The sequence below is a fragment of the Solanum tuberosum genome, unplaced genomic scaffold (assembly GCF_000226075.1).
Source record: "Solanum tuberosum cultivar DM 1-3 516 R44 unplaced genomic scaffold, SolTub_3.0 scf00184, whole genome shotgun sequence".
In the NCBI taxonomy this organism is placed as follows: Eukaryota; Viridiplantae; Streptophyta; class Magnoliopsida; order Solanales; family Solanaceae; genus Solanum; species Solanum tuberosum.
Genome location: NW_006239109.1, coordinates 154,426 through 175,870, shown reverse-complemented (window position 1 = coordinate 175,870; position 21,445 = coordinate 154,426). Strand labels below are relative to the sequence as shown.

Below are 21,445 nucleotides of genomic sequence, written 5' to 3'. Positions count from 1 at the left end.
TTAGATGAGATTGAGGTGAAGGATTGATACTTTTGGGCCACAAGAAAGGAACTCACCCCTTGACATTGATACAACAAAGGCGGGGAAGGGAGAAGGGTGGGGGGGGAGGGACAATTCATACCGTATCATTTATGAAATTTGTTTTTTTTTTATATTTATTCTACTAATAAAAGTAAGTTGTCTAATGCTTAATGAACTTATTTTCCTATAAAAAGTAATCTCCGAAACATTCTAAACATCAGACATGGGAAAATTGGACTTAGAAATGTTTTTTCCAATGCAAGATACATACACGACAAGCTTATGTGTATAATTCACCAATAGTACTGATTGTGATAGAGTAATATATATACGTGCGTACATTTTATCTTTAATAAAAGATTTTAAATTTAAATCATAAGAATTAAATCGTTTATAAGAAGCGTTATACTTATAAAGTAACATTTTTGTTACAAATTCAAATTAATCAAACAGGGGATATTAAGCTTTGAATAGAGGAAAAAAATACAGATCAACAGAATAGTTTAGGATTAGTGTTTTAAAAATAATAAAAAAAATGATTGAGCTTTTGATACAATATCATATCCGCCTCGTACTTATCTCCATGTTACTGATTAAATAAAACAAATTGCACAACTAATTTATTTTAGTTTAAATCAACTATGCATCAGAAAAAGTATTAAGGAATCTGAGATATACTTCAGAATCTGTACTTTGATCTGACAAAGTAAATAAGAATTCCTAGTCTTCATGTAAAAACAACTGAAACCCACCGATAGGATAATGATGGAGTGATAAGTATTAGAGGTTTCGAATTTGAATCTCTTGAATATAAAATCACTTTTATTAGAAAACGTTTTACCTTAATTGGACTTAAAAAAAAAAAACTGAAACCCATCCCACAATTTGAAAAAAAAAATATATATATAAATCTTGTTATGAACTGTGTATGTATATATGCCGTGATTGTACGATTTGTGAAAAGCCAACGAAAAACATCGGTTGGCACTTGGCTCCACCACTCAAACAGATGCATAATATTAGAAAAAATGACTTAAAAAAGTTAACACATAATTAATAACTCTAATAAAATCTTACTACAAAACAAATAACTCTAATAAAACGATAATTTTACATGTTTTACGCCTTTTGATTGATCATATTGTTTCTCATTTTTATTAAACCTCATCCCAAATAAATTTGACATAACATGTGTAAGTAAGTAATTAAGTCCTTCCAACATATTTCATACCTTATAATTTCATTACAAATTTACTAGTTTTACGTTTCACTTCAATTTTTCTTAAGCTAGAAATAAGAAAAATCCCAAAAAAAAAATCCACAAACCACTAATTTAAAGTTTAAACACACATATTCAATTTCATAAAAGACCTAAGCCAAAAGGGAATTGGTCCCTCATCGATGAAGGCAATAAAGCTTACATAAAAATTTCAAAAATTCACACCTGATACTCTAGATCCACTCTGACTTAAAAATATTCACAAATAAAATAAATATATCTAAAAGAAATGTGAAAAATATAAACACCGCCCAGGTGTGCGTCATCCAATACCCAAGCAAACAGGGAACAAAACTTTCCTTCTCAGCTTCATAATCATCATAATCCCCACCCCAGACAGTGACTTAATTAGGCCCACTATTATTAACACGAGTCGTGATACAATGGTGAAACTAATTCATTTTTAATTAAAAATTTCAAGTTTAAATCGTCAATATGAAAAAAAAAAGTTTTTATCTTACTAAGAGCGTCATCGGTCATATTCAAATGTAGAAAAAAGGATTCTACATTGATTCATTCATTGAATCATTTAATCGGGACGCCAATATAAAATCCGGACAAAGGTTAATCAAATAAATTAGGACCACTACTTTTTCAAGTTTTTTATCTTTTATTTTTAATATATTAAAACACCATGGGTCTGGCGTGGGGACTCCATCGCATGGCGGTGGTGGTCTCCACACACGATCAACGTCACATATTTTACCGGTTTACAACACAAACCCCATCTCATCTCTCTTCTTCTTCTTATCTTCTTATCTACTTTCTAACATAAAAGAGAATTTGTTTGCCAACTGAATTTTTCCTTTTTTTTTGTAGGCCATATCTTGTTTTTTTTTTGGCTTTTATCTTCTATTATTATTAGTGATTCATGACGATTCCATTCCAATCTTCAATGGAACAGTAACAAAATTGGGAATTATGAGGAAAAACATTCAAATTCAAAGAAACAAACAAACACTAATCGTAATTTTGAGATTAATTTCTTTTAATAACTACCATAATTGATAATATTAACATATAATCCCTTCGGATTATATTTCATACATGGATCCTCAATATATCTAATCGTCATAACAATAATCCCCTTTTCGCCTCTGTAACTCGCCGCTTATGGCTTTAATTTGAAGCAGAGATTCAATTATCTTCGTCGCAACTTTCTGGGGTAGGATATTCATTCAAATCAGGCTTCATCATCATCCTTGTGGATTTAGAATTGGATTCAGGAGGAATAGCAGTAGAATTATGAATCGCAGTTTGAAGAGCATCAACTCTAGCACCTACCTCAGTAGCTTTCTTCCTAATAGAAGCAGCTGATAGATCGTGATTTTCATGGTCATCAACTATGAATTCAGGGAAATTAAGCCTAGCTGAAGGACCTCGCAAGTAAAATACAGCGGTATCGTAAGCACGAGCAGCAGCAACAGGGGAAGAATAAGAACCAAGCCAAATTCGAGACCGTTTGTTTGGTTCTCGAATTTCAGCTACCCATTTACCCCACTTCCTCATCCGTATTCCTCTGTATGGCTTATCTTGTTGGTGTTCCCTCTGCTTTCTCTTTTCTCCTTCCATCATAGTTTCACAAAGAAGAAGAAAAAAATATACTCACTTGTTTCAGAAGGAAGAAAGAAGATGGGGAAGGAGAAAATTAGATATATGAAAGAACGTTTGTTATTAGAACAAGTGTCGTATATATATGGAGGTGGGAATATAGAGATAAATTTTGTATTTATATATGGAAAGAGAAAAACAAGTAACAAACCCCAGGGTGGGTGGTGTGAGTTTTAATCTTTTAAATCTCTAATTATTCAGTATCTACATTACAGTTTGATTAAATTCGATTTTATGTTAGGAAATTCTACATTAGAGATCAAGAACTCATTAATGAAATAAATTACATGAGACTCGAATCTGAGACTTCTTAATTAAGAATAAAGAGCTCCGTCACCGTTCCGTGGGTGATGATGTGAGTTTTAGTGTGAGTGATGATTGAGGGAAGAGAGCATATGGAGCACGCATAAGGGGAGGGAGTAATTGTTTTCTTTGCTTGGCTGCTAGTCTGTCGTCTAGGCACGGCCGCCACGTTGATCTTCCTTAAAGATAAGTACAAATTCGGCCGACATATTCCATCGGACCATTTTTTTCTTTCTTTTTCTTCACAACAATTTCACTAATTAAGGGAGGAAATAATTTTATTCTTCGATTCAAAGTATTTAGGGGTCATTTGGTAATCGATAAAAGTTAGCCAGGTATTAGTAATGTATTACTATTAATTATTAAGGTATTTGTTATATATGTTTAATTATTTTACTTCTTAGATGTATTATTTATTCAGTAATCAACTGATATATAGATAAATTACTTTACATTGAAATGACAACAATATTAGTACTCCTTAAAATCTTAATCCAACGATCAAAACATACTGAACCTCTTCTAGCATTTTATTTGTCTCAAATTAGTTGTTCACTTTTTTTCTATATATAATTTTAAAGATATCATAGATTAAAAAAAATATTAATTATGTCTTAAGAATTTTTTTACATTTACACTTTTAAAATAAATAAATTTGTAAGAATGGAATAATTAATTTTATAAATTAATAAATAGTTTAAAATAATTATTTATAATAAAGTGGATAATAATTGATACTCATAATTTTTTCCACATATTTAGCTAAAAATAGCTTTTGTAGACAGGAAACTTGAAATTCAAATAATTATCTAAAGAAGTACAGAATAATCATTGAGGTCATTAAAATGGTGTTGACGGTCGGCTCTTCCCTTTTTCTTTTTTTATTGGTCTACAAATCAAATGAGCTCTAAAAATTTACTAGCCTAAAAATACAGCAACGTTACTCATTTTTTCTTTTTCCTTTTTGAAATATGAATGCATTTTATATGTTTACCCATAGTTTTGTCCTACATGAATATATTTATAATGTATAAATAGAATATTAAATATATACATGAAATTAAACTAAATTGCGGTGCCACACCTCCTCCTCACGCAAAGATCAAACGTTTTGAATGTGACGCTAATGCAAGTCGTTGTTTTTTTGTTACGAGATATTTATAAATTCTCCATTTATAATTTTAATCGCAAACTAGATATATATATAAATATATATATTATTCAAATTTTTATTAATATTTTTTAAAGAGACGTAAAGAATGGAAATATGACGAAGAAATTAATTTTTTTAAGTAATTTCCTTAATAAGGTTTTATATGACACAAATCTAGGTCAGGCTTCAATACTATTATTAAACAACGGAAAACAAAAAAAATAATTAAGGAAGAGCACCAGAGGGTACGATTGGGTTGCTTTTAGTTGTAACTTACAATTGCAAGTAGACTTCAAAATAAATTAAATCAAAAGATATCAATCGTTATTTGGCCGATGTGACATTGAATGCCTTTCTCTTCCGTTACTCGTATTAAAATTTAATTAAATTTAAATTTTAAATTTTATATATTATAGTGCTTATATTTTGAGTGATATTTTTTATATGATTTTTTCATTTTCATAAATTTAATTCAAGTCTTTTATCCATCACAATCATATCGATAGATGACTAGACAAATTTGTAATCACATAAATATTTATGTCAGCTTAATTTTTATTTTTAAATCTTTTTGTTTAACTTCTATGATTGCACTAAGTATTATTTTTTCGTTCAACGATAACGACAAATGTGGAAACATCTTCATTTAAATCAATAAAACATCTTTTTCTAAGCATAATATTTTAATTTGAAAACATATGTAATCCAAGAAATATTAATTCAGAGCTGACTGATTATGGCTTCCAATTGGTGATTTAATTTAAAGATGTTAATGAATTTGCTGTTATAACAACTTAGGAAAACAATTAAAATAGTACTAATAAATAGACGTTAAACCTAATTGAACTTTTAAACAATATATTTACGGGATAAGATACTCAATACCTCGAATGTCTAGGATTAAATATGTAATGCGTGAATAACCTAATACAAAGTCCAATATTAAATAAATCAAGAATTAAATTGTATTTAGGTTTTTTTTTATAATGATAAGTGAATGTAAAAACGTAAAACCTAATTATTTTTACAATTTACTTTTATTCCCTCTTTCTTATTTTGCCTTGTCACTACATCAAAAAAATGATCTTTAGCAATAATTAATTAACGATGATAGCTTAATTATCACCAAATATATATATTTTGAATGACAATGTAAATATCCTTAAAATCTATAACTGCATTTGATTCAATATTAATTAAGTGATACCAATGATAATTTTAATATATATATTTATTATAGCTAAAAACTATTTTTATGATGCGTTTGTTTTTCCTTTCCATTATATGTATATCTATATTTGCCAACACAATCTAGTGGTAGAACTCAAAAGGAGAAACATACAATGAATTTTGACTAAAATGGATTAACAATTAAAGATGAGGATGACTTTAATTAGATTGTTGACAAGTTGGTTGAAGTTTTAGGAGGGGCGGTAATTAATATTATTTTTAATTGCAAAAATAATACCATAGGTTATATCATCAAAATGGAAAAAACAAATTAAGTGTGAAAGTAAGTCGGTGTGGTGGCGTTTGAGAGTGACTTTTTTATGTCCACGCAAATGATATATATTAAAGTTCTAAACACATGTACATGCCACTGATTTCAGCTTACATATAACCTTACTTCCGTTTCAAATCCAAACTCTATTTTTCTATATAATAATAAAAATATTATATAGTATGACTTTTTTTTTTAGAAAGAAAAATTTCTTCATACTGGATTTTAAGTAATCCAATTAATATCTTAAAATGTACTAATATGGAACGTTTTGTGTATTATACCGTCTTTTTTTTTATATATAATTTAATACTTATTTTAATAATTATGTGAAAAACTCGTATAAATTTCGTGAGATACGAATAATATTAAATTATATTAAGAGTGTTTGTGTATTGTGTTAATCTATTATTTGAAGTAATCCAATCAAATCTTTAAAATTTGCTAACGTGGAATATTTTGTGTATCATATTGTCCTTTTTCTTAATTCAATATTTTACTAACTAAGTGAAAAACTATCGCCAAATACTAATAGTATTATATTGTATTTAGAGTATTTGTACATTGTTTTAGTTTATTTTGAGTCCCTTTGTACGAAGTCGCCTTTGTTAGGAAGCACTTTACCCCCAATCTAACTTTGTTCATTACCTTAAGATTTTGAATTAGATACTCCAAATCTTTCACAATATTGAGTTGTCAATTTTGGGTAGAACGAGCTCTTTTACAAAAGTAACCTATTAATACTAAAAAAATTAAATCTCGTGAACTTTAAATTTTAGTTTCAATTCTAACTGATAAGATGAGCTTTATCTAATTAATATATCTGATTTAATCTTATGAGTCAATGAATTTTATCAAAACCATCTTCTCGAAATCATAGTTAGTGTGTTTAGAAAATTTTGTATTAAAAACCTAAACATTGTAGGATGAAAATTGAAGATGTTGGCCACTTTATTTAATTAATAATATTAGTTAGAGTAAATGCGCACCGAGCTAAAAAATGAAAATAGGGACATGTGGGGTTTTGCCGACTTGCCTATTTTGAGATATATATAGCTTGCGTCCGCCGCAATACAAAGCAATCGGCTGCTTAATACAAACAAATTTAATACTTTGGACAATTTTTACACGTTGAAGATAATTTTTTTATATATGAAATATAAATTTATTGATCATAGTTTATATTAAAAAAAAAAAATCACTATTTGAGATAAGCTAACTTAGCTTGGGTCTGCCGCAATACAATGAAATCGGTTGCTAATTACATAAAAAAATAATACAGAAGTTTGCTTTGGTGCTACTCCTCATGATATGTTTATTATATTATTTTGTATTTTTTTTCTATTTTTATTGTTTCACACGAAGAACAACTCTTCATGATTCTCACGTTTATTACTCTTTGAGAACCGACATTTCTAATCAACTTGCAAAACCAACATCACTGCAGACTTATTTTCGATTCACTTTACGTAGATCGATTAAACGTAGAAAATATTTCACTTACTTGTGATTGTATTTTTTGTAAGAATTTTTGTTACTTATGTCAGTATTCTTACTGATATTTTTAGATTGATTTTATGAGAATATTTTTAATTAAATGAATAAAATGAGGAAGAACTTGAAAGATTAAATTGATTGCTATCAATCAAAGAATTCCACTTTTTTTTCAAATACATCACAAACTATATATATATATATATATACAACACCAAACACAATGCTCTATCCTCAAAGAGAAAAAGGGCATTCTCATAAAAAAGAATTTAGTAGAAATGGACAACAAAAGAGTAGGAAGTATAGAGATGTATCCAATTTCTAACAAAAGAGTAGAATTTTATAGAACTCATGACAAATAATTAACGTATAAATAGAATAAATTAACATAATAAACTTCAACTAATTTGGGATTGACACCTAAATGATTGATTTATATATAGTACTCCCCTAATTAGTTTAATCAAAATAAATTAATACAAAATCTGAGAAAGACTTAAACATTTGGTATGTCGTGGGAGGAAGGGAGAGGATCATTGTAAAATGCAACAAATATTGAAATAAATTAGTTGTGTTTTAGGTATAGAAAGAGACTTTACAGGCAATCCCCACTCCCCACAAAATGTATCTGGCGTTTTATTGCTAATACAATCAAAGAGATTAACAAGTTCCAACTTTTATACGAATGAGGCTTCAACAACGACGCGTTAAATGTGCGGGTTGGATTGAGATTAGATAGATTAAATTAAAATAAACGAGATATTAATTTGTTCAAATGTTACTTTTGTGAAAATGAGTTAATGTGTTGGTTGGACAAAAATTAGGCATGTTATAATGAACCGAATTAATAAATGCATTCAAGGGTGTGACCTAGTGGATTGAGTACCTTCAGTTTTCATGTTTTAATTTTAGCAGAGGCAAAACACTAAGTATTTTTTTTCTATATGGTTTTGTCTTGGTGAACAGAGATACATTGTATCTATTGCTGATGGAAAGTGAAAGATATTTCATGGGATGAGTCAAGGGGCTTGCAAGCTGGCCCAAAAACCCATGGTTATCTAAAAAGAAAAAAAAATGAGTGGGTCATTAATCTACCTAAATGTTACTTCGGTTAAAATAAATTAGGTCAAAATGAGTTAAATAATAGAAATAATTCAGTTCGCCTAATTTTTACTAAATATTGATTTTATTTTTTATTTTTTATAAGTTCTTTAATTACTTTTTCTATCAGAAAGGAGTTCGTTGACCGGGTAAGAGCGATCCATCTTGACTGGACACCTTTCTTTAGAAAATTACATTGTATATATATGTCAAATTCTACATTTAAAGGAAATATATTTAAAGTTGGACACCCTCGACAAAAGTTATGATTTTGGCGCAGTGGTAATGGGTGTCCATTTGAGTGAAGGAGTTACGGGTTTGAACCCCAACAATTTTTTTGTTTTATTTTGACAACCACACACTATTATTCTTGGACACTTTTAATAAAATTTCTGACTACACCACTATTAAAGGCTATGACTATAAAAAAAAAAAAAGAAAAAAAAAAAGAAAAAGGCTATGACTATATATTAATATAACATAACAAAAAAAAAATTGACAATTTTTTTTTATAGATTAATTTGAACCGAGAGTCTAAATATCATCACAATTTTTAGATGAGTTGAACCGAACAAGTACGAATAGATTGCCATAATAAATTGATGGATTATTTCTAAACAAGTTAAATAAGTCATGTTTTCATGGGTTAACTTAATTAGTCTTAATCCACAAAAAACTTAGATGAATCAGACGGGTCATATTCAATTGAGATGTAGGAAGTAATTAAGTATAAAGTTAGCATCAAAATAAATTAACTACTCTGGTAATCCTCAAATAAAGACAACCCCACTGACAATTAACCTAACATATAATGAGAACCATTTTGACTAGATACAGAATTGTATTTGGACAACAAAAGATTTAATTAATAGCATCTAGTAAGTAATATTTTGACTACACTTGGAATGAAGTAATGCCAAATAGTGTTCAAGTGATTAAACACATATAATAGTTTGATACACTAACAATGAGTGCAAAAAGACGATCATTATGCACTAATTTTTAATGGTCAGAGCTCTTGTCCAACATCAAACTATATAGTTCCGACAAATCTTTCATATTCAGTCGATTCTCAGGTTTCAAATTCGAGCTTCTGAAAACTTATTAAAATTCTATTGAAAGTGTCTATTTTAAAAATAAATCTTGCAATCAACGATATGAATTTAATCAAATTTTATTATAAATAATGAACATCGGTCGAAAAACCTAGAAAAAGAAGAAGAGAACATTAGACATGTTCTTGGTTGGATAAAGTAAGTAAAATGACCTATATACAATGTTAAAAGGTGCTATCAAAGTTCTAAAAATTATTTCACATTACTTTCTCTTCTTAACACAGTGAGTTAGTGTTCGGAGTAATTTAATTAATTATAGTAAATTATCACTATAGTTGTAACTTGTAAGGTTAACATATTTCGCAGACTTAATATGAAGATTGAAGAGTTACATATTTTATCGATTAATTTAACATAATAATATGAAATTTCATAAATAGCTAAGAGATGAAATTTAATAACTCTTCTTAGCTACAATTTGCCTAATTACGCTTCATAATTATAGTTCAATTTGCTATACTAATTTTTGTTAGTATATTTTCGATGTTTTTATTATAAATTATACAAATTGAGTTTATACCAACAACATATTATATACAAGTATTTGTATTGTATACAAACTATCAATATAAATAAATAAGTAATAATATATAAGTGTTGATATTATATTGAGGAAGTATTGTGGGTGATAATATACCACCAAAAATATAAAAAAGATAGATAGAACCAAACATCAGAAATGAAAGTTTGTATACACACAAATACATATAGTATATGTACAGTATAATAAAAAAATTTATTAATACGTATGCATTTACATAAATATATACAAATATGATTTATACAAATACCTGAGATTCTTCATAACAAATTTTATTAAATTGTAGCTACGATTCATAATTATATAAAATTCGCATAATTTTCCCTTTTTTTTAAAATGTCGTTTCAAGAACATAAACCTTTTGGGTAAAAGAGATCTGGTTCTCGACCCAACCTAGAAAACAACGTCCAAACAAGCCATTAGGCCCACTATCATAAATGGGCCTATTCCCAAAACTCAATGAAGACTTTTCATGTTTGCGGGTATCAAAGCTTTATCATTCATTTTGAAATGGACTAATAAGAAAATAGTGTCAAATGAAGCGGAATAGAGGGAATGATGAATATTGTATTTCTCATGTGCGCATAGAATAATAAAATATAAGGATGACATTAAACTTATTCTAGATTTACACTTTCATAATAATTTTTTTTGTAAATTTTGACATAGAAAAAAAGAGTTCAGCCTTTGCCTTTGTTAAAAAACTATGATTACGAGATGGGCTTAGGCATGGACTAGTGGACAGCTTGATCTGTTTTTACTCGGCCCATTGTCATTGTGAGAACTATGGGCCAGTAAATTTCAGAAAATGGACGATTAAACAGAAAAAAAACACTAGCTAATGTGTGTTAGGACCGTTATAGTGTTTATCATTATGCTAAAAACTATAGTTGATCGCAATGACATAAATTTACTTCTTTACCAAACTCCATACTCGACAAAGACTCCGACTTGGTCCATCCTCGGTCCATCACATGAGCCTCAATATAGGGAAAATGTTGATGTTACCCAACAATCCCTCTCCCAACACCTCTCACATTGTCATATCGTTCTTGAAAGTAGAAATATAGAATCCATGATCTTGGTTCTGATATTACTTGTTAGGATCAAGCGCTTAATATCATATCAAAGTTATAATATTAACTATTAGCAAGGATGTAACTTTATTTCTTAAATAAACCTATCAAGTATGAGTCATTCTTGACAATCCGTTTGATCTTGATCCATCACATAAGCCTAGTTATAGGCAGGATGTTGACGTTACACAACAATATGACATATATATAATCCCAACATTTAGGGTTAGCTCTTGTTGACACATAATTGACGTGTGGGTGACATATATCAATGCCTCATCATTTACTTCTTCTAGTGTAATATTTTCATCAAGCACAAAAAAAAAAATTCAAAAAAAATTGGCCAAGTACGAGATTAATTTTGCTTCCTTGCTAAATGTACCCTACAACCATAATAATTAGGAGGAAGATATCTTTGTTCCAAAGTAGGAAACAAAATGAAGGGACAAAAGCTCCATATTTCATGCTTTTCTTTACTATACTAGGAGTATATCCTATGACTCCTTTGAATGTTTTTACCATCTACTCTTTTTTTGTGCCACTCTTTCTTGTCTCTCCTTTTTTTAACTTTCACTTTGTCCTTTGCCGTGCTTTCAACGGATATACTTGATTTCCTACTTCCTATATACTTATTTGATACATTTGAAGGAATCAATGTTGGACACGATATTCGATATTCATTTTACGATCCTATTAATCTAAGTTCACGCTTCAAAATTTCATTCTATAGTGGTATATCGCGTAATATTATATCATATACAATTTCATTTTAAAGCTTAAATTTGAGATATTCGACTAAAAATGAAAAAATACTTACCACCTATCGTAATATATTGTGATTTTCTTATTAGAAAAACATAATTGTGAAGAGGATAGTCATGACGTAAAAGAAGATCTCTTTAGTTATAACTTATAAGGGTAGACCGTAGAAGTTTTGAATTTTCATGTTATGTGAATATGAACGACTTTGGTGAAATCTATTTTTATTTTATACTATGCAAATTTAAATTAACCAGTTAATAAATTTTGAATACGATTATACAAAAATACCATTTGTATTTCCCCCCTTAATTATCCCTCTTAATGTTTTCTTTAGTGATGTTCGACACAAGCAGGTCTAGCAAACAACTCTTTTGTTTGCATCTTTTTCGTGAAAAAGAATACATGATTAGCTTTAACTAATTTCTTTTGTGATTGATAGATGCCTATTGTGATTCTTCCTAATCTGCCAATTAATAATTAATTTGTATCTAACACACTTTCACAAGACTGATGATATTAGCTTATGACATGACCTAATTGTTCTTGTTTTATTATGTTGGGTATATTCTATTATAAACCAAAATAAGTACCCTCCATTAAATGATACAATTTATTTATATATATTTGAAAATAATTTAACTTTAAACTTCCATTTGGTCGTTAAATAAAAGTTCTCATAGCCATAAAAATATTATGGCATATCTAAAACCACAAATTTCAAAAGTCTTATTGTCGTATAAATATAACTATCACATGTTTAAAATTACATATTTTAATTTTATTTTTTTTAGACTTTGTATGAAATTAATCAAACTACTAAACATAAATTGAAAGTTGATGGAGTAGCTCAACCCGATTCCTGCTTGTTAGGTTAATTCTATGAATTTAGTAAGTACAATAATTCTACGAATTTAGTAAGTACAATAATTCTAGCTATCTCTTCCTGGGAATGTCAAGTACGTTATAACAACAAATTTGGGAATACTACAACAATATATCAGTATAGTCTTATAAGTGGAGATAAAAAAATATTAAATGTACATAGATTTTATTCCTATTTGTGTAGAATAAAAAAATTATTTTTAATAAACCCTCCACTCAAGAAAATTATTTTTCAGGACTTGTTTGAAAAAGAATGCACGAGTAAAAAAATTTATGATGAAAATATTAAAGAAAAAAATTCAGAGAGTAAAAATAGCAAAGGTGGTCATTAAAGTAAAATGAACAATAGTAGTAATAAGATTGAAGAATAAATTGCTACTAGAATAAATATAATAATATTGGTAAGGGAGCCGATCATAGGTATTCCGGACTAGAAACTTACTTTATCATCAAGAAGAAAAGGACCACTTAACTATTTACTAGTCGTTTACCTTAATTCTTGATCTACATACTCTCCTGTCTTATCCGATAAAACAATAACAAATTTAAAGAAGGAATAAAAAGGGGTTGACGTAATTTATGATCATTATATTTTAATTTTTAAACCATGAAAAGCCACGAGAAATACAATATTCAGCTCATATAAGAAGAAGAAGCAGCTTATTATTATTATTATTTAATTAGTGTGATTCAAATGTTGTGTAGTATTATTTTTTATTTAAGATTTTCTTTTCTTTTTTGCGTGGATTCTGTCAAGAAGAATTGGCCTAGAGCTATAATTTCAATATGTTCAGGTGATAGTTATTGAATGTTTATAAGTAGCTAAAAATTTATTCAAAATTGTCATAGTCTATATAGTTGTTCTACCGTATTCATTACATTTTTTTTCACACTAGTCCGGTATCCAGATACTGACTAAATCTGAATTTGCGTCGGAAGGTCCCATATTAGGATAAAGCGCTCCATAACAAAAAGGACTTTGTATCCAAGGAGACTTGAACCCGAGACCTTTTGATTAAGAATAAAGAAATACTTACCTCTCTATCACAACTCCGATTGGTACAGTATTCATTACATGATCTAGAGTGAATGGACAAATAAAAAAAAAGGTATTATTAATGGAGAATATTAATTTAACAAAATTGCTGGCCCGCTCTTCGTTGTCTATCTTTTACTTTTTCAAAGTTTTGAGTCTTTTGTAAAGAAAAATTATGTGTAAGAAGAAGAAAAGTCTGAAGATTGGACCAGCTTTTGCTATGAAATTATCCTCTCTTTTTTTGGGTCTTTTAAGGATCATGCTAATGAATCCAAAGAAATAACAAGAAAAGTGAAGCCAAAGAAGAAAAAAAAAGTAAAAGCAAAATAAAAGGGATGATGCAAAATCATTACTTCAATTGCATCCCTACGCTTAATTAAGAATTGTGATAATTGATTATAAGTGATAACTTTCGACTTAAAAAAATAACCATTCCCTTCCTTTCAAAATAATTATCATGTTTAGTTTTTCGAGAGTTGGTCAATCAAATTTAATTTGTTCGATGGTCATAAGCTTATTAATCTGATCCAAATCGGTACGTGATAATTCCATGTCGCCTCTCTTTCTCAGATTTTTTTTTTTGCATAAATTCTATCTTTTTTGATCTCATGCATTCCGTTGGTCAATCCATTAAATTAATTTTCAAATATTAATTCAAAATTTTAGAATCAAAAAATTTAGTTATTCAGACAAATACAGTGTATAAGTTGCAATTCTTTTCATAATAATATATTAAAAAGTACATTTTAAAATATTGGTCAAAGATTTTATATATAATTTGACTCTCGTGAAGCAGAAACATAATTAGTATTTTGCGACGGAGAGAGCATCATTTACCTTGTTCTATGAAAACAGGTTCTTACTTTTGTATATTTCTAGCTTTTTCTTATTCGTTTCTTTCCTTAGATTTTCTGTTCTTGTAATTGTTCCCCACTTTTGATCTTTACTTCTCTACAAAGTTAAACGTCAAAATAAGAAGGTTCGATTGGATAAAAATACTCAAAATAACCTTAGAACATAAAATGTCGTATGCAGAATTAATATAAATAATTTATTATCACAACTCGATTGGTAAGTGAATTTAAATTTAAGACTTTACTTGATGTCTCAAATTAAAATTGTTTCGTATTATTATTTTAAGGCAATATACTATTGGATCTATGCAAAATACATGAAAACAAAAGTTGGAGCACATGTAAATTATTATTTTTTTGTAATTATTTGATTATTTGAATCCGCGGGATTGATGGGTTGAGATTATATATCTGGAATTAACTTTTTTATATACATAAAAAAGAAGTTAATTTTGCGTATAATCACTTAGGTTATATATTATAATCTCAATTCTCATGTATAATCTCTTTACTTTATATACTCTAATGATAAAAGTCAAAATTCTAATTTATGTCAAATTAAAGTTACACTATATATAACACTAAAGTCTAAAAAAAAATTCACTTTTTTAGGCCCACTATTTGATTATCTTTTCTTAATTAATTCTTGACAATTAACAGTCCCTTCATATTAATTTGGTGTTGATTTTAGGCAAATTGACACAAGTCAAACCATGTATCATTGACCTCCATTTCAAGAATTTTATTTCTCTCTAGAAGGCTTTTTATTATTATTATTTTTTATAAATAAAACAAAAGAATATGCCTTTCTATGTCCTTTGAAAATTTAAATTAAAAATAAACGAGCGCGTCCCCTAATATTTTATTTTATTTTTTAATAAAATAATTTATCCAAATATTAAAAGCTTTTTTTTATCATAAACTTTAAAAGTCTATATTATTTGTCCAAGTCTATTGGTTGCAAAACAAATGAGATAATTTCTTGTTATATGACCAAGCTTTGATAGACAAAAATATTTAGAGTTCTTAGCTAAAATTGTTTTATTAAAATAGGTTTATTTAGGTCCTTTAGAAATGATTCTAGACATCTTTGATTTAGTCACTTAAATGTATTAAAGTAGAGTATTATTTATTCATCTGACAGAATGAATGTAAAAACTATTGAAAGTATTGAAAAAAAAGTATTAAAAACATTAAAATATTTTGAAACGATTGAAAAACAATTAACTTGATCGGTTTGATTCCAAAATTTGTTTTTTTTATTAGAATCGACAAGGTCAATCAATTGCTTTTACCCAAAAAAATCAAGAAAATAAAAAATCGACTAAACTTGATGGTTTAAGTATCATACAAAAATATTTTAGTAAAACCGATTAGGCTTCTACTTTTTATCTTAGATATGCATTTAAACTTTTTAAAAAATTGTTTCAAAAAATTGATCTGAGCTTTTTTTTTAAATCAAAACTCCGATTGACTCTTTTAAATAAACCAAACCGAACTATGATGAATTTTATGGCGCAAAAATATCGATGCGAGTTGGTCAACTTTTTAGTCGGTTCAAAAGTCAATTATCTTTTTCCCGTTGATATCGTGTATTTAGTATTCTTTGGTAGTCACATATTCTGTTAGTCGGACCAAAAATTCTTTATTTTAACAAGTTTAAAGAATTAAAGATGTCAGCGTTCATATTTAAAGAATTAAAACAGAAGTACTTTCATAAATAAGAAATAATTTGACTAAAATCCTGAATTACTCAAAACATATATGGATGAAAGATAATAGATACTTTAACGATTAAATTAGTCGAAATGTGAGTAATTGAATTGTAATAAGTACAAAACAAATCTATTTTTTTTAATTTCATACTCAATCAAACACTATCACATAAATTAATAAAAAAGATATTTTTCATCAATTTTTACTTGTTCAATTTAGAAAATTAAAAAATAATTCATCACTTACTTTCTAATTAATCTTTTATTACCTATAGCATTTTTAAAAATATTATATTTAATAATATAATAAAATTATCCTATTGTAATTACTCGTTAAGAATGTTAATACTTCCTTCGCCCATATATATATGTCATCATTTTAGATTTTACACATCTTAAGAAATTAGGTAAATTTATCATTATATCCCTATTTAGTGATATTTTGAAGTCAAATTTTGCAATAAATTAAATTGACCAAAGAACATGAATTTAACCATTTAGTTTTCGTATGTTGATCAAATTCATATTTTTAAGACTAATAACTTTCAAAGGTAAAATACGAAGAATAGTGTTATTTATGTATTGATTTTATGAAATAATAAGTAATAATCTTAAGGACTAGGGGCAGAACCAGCCCTCTGTTAGGGGTTCATCCGAACTCTCTTCAGTGGAAAATATTACTATTTATATATGATCAATCATTTGGAGATACTGTCAAAACTCTCTATTGCGACATTGTTTGTTTGAATATTTTAAAGTTGATAACCCTTCCATTTATATTTATTCCATTAATTATACCTCATCAACGTTGACTCAGTAACATTACTTTTCTTTTCTAAAACTAATTGTTTTAAACTACATTTGGTGTCTATTTCAACAAGCAAAATAGTATTTTTCTTTAAAGAGGAAAATAATTTAAAGGATATTTTTTTTAAGTTGTTTCAAGAGAGATTATTACTCTTTAAAATTTAGAAATAATTTAAATTTTATTTTATTTTTTAATAAAATAATTTATCCAAATATTAAAAGCTTATTTTTCTCATAAACTTTAAAAGTCTATATTATTTGTCCAAGTCTATTGTTGGCAAAACAAATGAGATAATTTGTTGTTATATGGCCAAGCTTTGATAGACAAAAATATTTAGAGTTCTTAGCTAAAATTGTTTTATTAAAATAGGTTTATTTAGGTCCTTTAGAAATGATTCTAGACATCTTTGATTTAGTTACTTAAATGTGTTAAAGTAGAGTATTGTTTATTCAACTGACAGAAATCAGAATGAACGTAAAAATTATTAAAAGTACTGAAAAAAAATACTAAGAACATTAAAATCTGTTGGAACGATTGAAAAACGACTAACTTAATCGGTTTGATACCAAAATTTGTTTTTTTTTTATTAAAACCGACAAGGTCAATCAATTGCTTTTACCCAAAAAATCAAGAAAATAGAAAATGGTTAAATTCATGTTCTTTGGTCATTTTATCCCTATTTAGTGATATTTTGAAGTCAAATTTTCAATAAATTAAATTGACCAAAGAACATGAATTTAACCATTTAGTTTTCTTATGTTGATCAAATTCATATTTTTAAGACTAATAACTTTCAAAGGTAAAATACAAAGAATAGTGTTATTTATGTATTGATTTTATGAAATAATAAGTAATAATCTTAGGGACTAGGGGCGGAACCAACCCTCTGTTAGGGGTTCATCCGAACTCTCTTTAGTGAAAAATATTACTATTTATATATGATTAAAATTATTTTTTATGTATATATAATAGATGTCGAATCCCCTTTGGTTAGTTCGTGTATCTAATTTTTAATTCCCTTATAAAAAATCTTAACTCCGCCACTATTAAGGATAATATATAAATAAAAATGAAAAAAGTATTGAACAAGTAAAAATGAACTAACAGACCAACCAATATAAATATGTATTTATGAGCGTGCCTGCATTTTTGTCAATATAGAAAAGGTGTAAATGTTATCTTTTCTTGGCATAGCACGCCTCTCCCATTCTTTCCATTTACTTCATTTTCCTTTACTCTTTCCATTTTTATATATATAAAAAATAATGTCAACTTTCTCTCTTTTTGGTCTCTATTGCAGTCTTTGTTGAACCATTCTTTTTGTTGCCGCCACCGTTCCTCTGTTCCAAAAATAAATAATCTCTCCCACAAAATAAAATAAAATTGGAAGATGGAAGAATGGTTAAAGATTTCATTTGTAGCAGTTTCAAGTGTGATTCTTGTTATAATTGTAATCACAATAATTAAACGAAGATGTTGTCCTGGAGGAGGAGATCAATCAAAAAAACAAACTCAGAATTTACAAAATGGGATTTCAAAACTTCATCATCATCATGTAAGTGTTCACGATGTTACAAACAAATATTATGTTGTTAAACAAGGTTTCAATTGGTCTGATCATCCATCACTTGTAACTGACGCCGTTGAAAATGGATGGTCAAGATTTGCTTTCACATCTTTTGCCCCATCTTCATCCATTAGATCATCAGCTAGGTCCATTTTAGGATCATGTGTTGGTGAAAATGATATGAGTTGGGAAATTTGTCAAGATTCATCTGATTTTATGCAGAAAATTCGATTCAATTCTGGTATTCGAAAACTCAGTAAATTTATGTCAGCTTCCTCTGTTGTGAAAACTTGTTTGCCTTTACCAGGACCTCATTTGGGAAATTCATCATTTCCACAAGAATCTTATTTTGAGATTACAATTTTGCCTTGGAATCAAGATAATAATGTTGAACTTATGGGAAAGGTAAAAGAGGATAAATTAGATTTGGAGAAAATTAAGCTAATTAGAGAGGATTCTTCTAATTCAAAGGCTAATTCAGAGTCTTTGGTTCATGTTACAAGTAGTAGTAGTAATCATCAAAGGGGAAATGGACATCAAAAAATTCAAGAATCAAAGGAGAATTTGAGAAGTGATGAGTTCATTGTGTTGTCAATTGGGCTAACAAGTGCTGGTGGTTCTCTTCCACTTAAACTTCCAGGCAGCTATCAAGGTTCCATTGGATTTAACTCAAATGGTTCTGTTTTTCTTGATGGTAAGTTCTCTTTTTACTCATATTCTCGTTGTTTCAATTTGTTTGTCTGATTTACACTCTATTCTCCTTAGACCATAGTGTTTCACTAGAATGTTTTCTTTTGTTGTTATTGTTGTTGGTGGTGATTTTAACTTCGGAGTTTAATAAAGTAAACAGGACTTTTGAATTTTGTTGTCTTAATTAAAGATATATAGAAGGTACCAAAATGTTTTTTAATCTTATAATGATAAACATGTCATTTAAAAAGTTAAAATAAAGAATTATAAAAAATAAAAAAAAGGAAGAGAAAATGTTCATAAAAACCAACTTTTCATAGTGGCCATTTTATTTTATTTTTTGCATTTGATAACAAAGTTTATATACTAGCTCATTGCTTATTCCAAAAGTCACATAAGTAATTAGTCATTAGTGTTTTTAATTGTACATGATCAACATTGTGGAATTGTAACACCACAAACATAATTTGTCAACATACATTGATAACAAGTCAACAACCAAATAATCACTAGTATTATCTTCTTTTATTGTTGATCGTTGAAGTAACTGAACTTTACCCGTTAAACAATTAAGTCAAAAAATGTAACCCACTATAATAGTAGTAATGTTACCTTGATGTCATAGGTTTTGTCGTTATAATAGGTTTAGTTTAGTGACCTTACTCTTATAATAAATGGCCTAAACTTTTCAGGTAAATCAATTTTATCATTCAATAATGAGTCACTAGACACTATGTATCTACTGCAAGTACTTATGCATATATACCTATATTTATTATAAATGTAAGGTCTACCATCTCGATCTGTGTACGTGTCTATCCTTCCCGATCCCACTTGTGGGGTTATAATATGTTGTTGTTGTACTATAGCGTGACACGGCATAGGTGTTAAGTGTTTAGTGACTTTATTGTTACAATTACGAAAGTTTAGTTACTTGTATAGTTAATGAAGTTTAGTAACTTTAGTGCACTTGTGGAATTACACTGAGTATGATATTGTTGTTGAGGTTTAGTAACTATACCCAACTTGTAGAATTACATTGAGTATGTTATTGTTATTGTAGTTTAGTAACCATACTTGAAATGGTTTTTTTCAGGAATGAAATTGGTGTTTGAATCACAAAGAGAAGAGTGGGGCAAAGCAGAAAAAGTAATTGGTTGTGGTTACAATCCAAGCCAAAAGAAGGTATTTTTCACAGTGGATTCATTGCTAGTACATGAAATTTTTTGCAAAACAGAAGAATTTGGGAATCCACTTTACCCAATTTTGGCATCAAATGGTGACATTTTAGTACTAGTAAATCTTGGACAAAGTGTATTCAAATATCCACCAGCAAATCTACATAGGACACCAAATCCTTGCTTCATTGGTCCAATAATGCAAAATGATTCACCAATTTTTGGATATGAAGACAGCAAGGAACTTTTCTCAATGGGTAGAATTGATGCACAATGGCTTAATAGAAGTAACACAAGAAGTAATAACAATACTGTTAATAGTTTGAAACAAGTATTAGATTATGATTTGGAGTCTGAAGGTGATTTATTTGAAATTGTTTTAGATAATTGTAATAGTTATTCAAGATCTCCTAACCCTTTGTAACATATTATAAAAAATTAAATGTAACATGATAATTTTGTACATGTTTTTTTTTTGGTTGTATGAGATATTGTAGACCATCAAGGGGCACTAAAGAAGATATTGATTTTATTTTTTTGTTAACTTGTTAGTTGTTGTAACAGTAAAGTCACTAAATTAAAGAAGATATTGTATATAATTGTATTGTAATTTGGTTAATGATAGTTATTTTTTTAACAGAATTTGTATTTAGGATACTATTTTTTTTTGGTCAATGGAAGAAGAGATGTCATAATCTCAGAGGATGCCACCCAATCCCTTGTTATCAGGTTGTTGTGTTATCTTTGTATAAGATCTG

The 21,445-nt window shown here is 28.1% G+C and overlaps 2 protein-coding genes across 2 annotated transcripts; one reads left to right on the top strand and one right to left on the bottom strand.

Annotated features, from left to right (window-relative positions):
• Positions 1 to 2,256: 2,256 nt before the first annotated feature.
• Positions 2,257 to 2,997, bottom strand: LOC102589042 (ethylene-responsive transcription factor ERF010). Its single transcript, XM_006354794.2, has one exon. It carries the CDS (start codon positions 2,873 to 2,875, stop codon positions 2,438 to 2,440), a length of 438 nt encoding a protein of 145 aa, XP_006354856.1. The 5' UTR covers positions 2,876 to 2,997; the 3' UTR covers positions 2,257 to 2,437.
• Positions 2,998 to 18,424: 15,427 nt separating this feature from the next.
• Positions 18,425 to 21,232, top strand: LOC102588709 (uncharacterized). The gene is made up of 2 exons (XM_006354793.2): positions 18,425 to 19,513; positions 20,606 to 21,232. Exons 1-2 carry the CDS (start codon positions 18,643 to 18,645, stop codon positions 21,109 to 21,111), a joined length of 1,377 nt encoding a protein of 458 aa, XP_006354855.2. The 5' UTR covers positions 18,425 to 18,642; the 3' UTR covers positions 21,112 to 21,232.
• Positions 21,233 to 21,445: the final 213 nt, after the last annotated feature.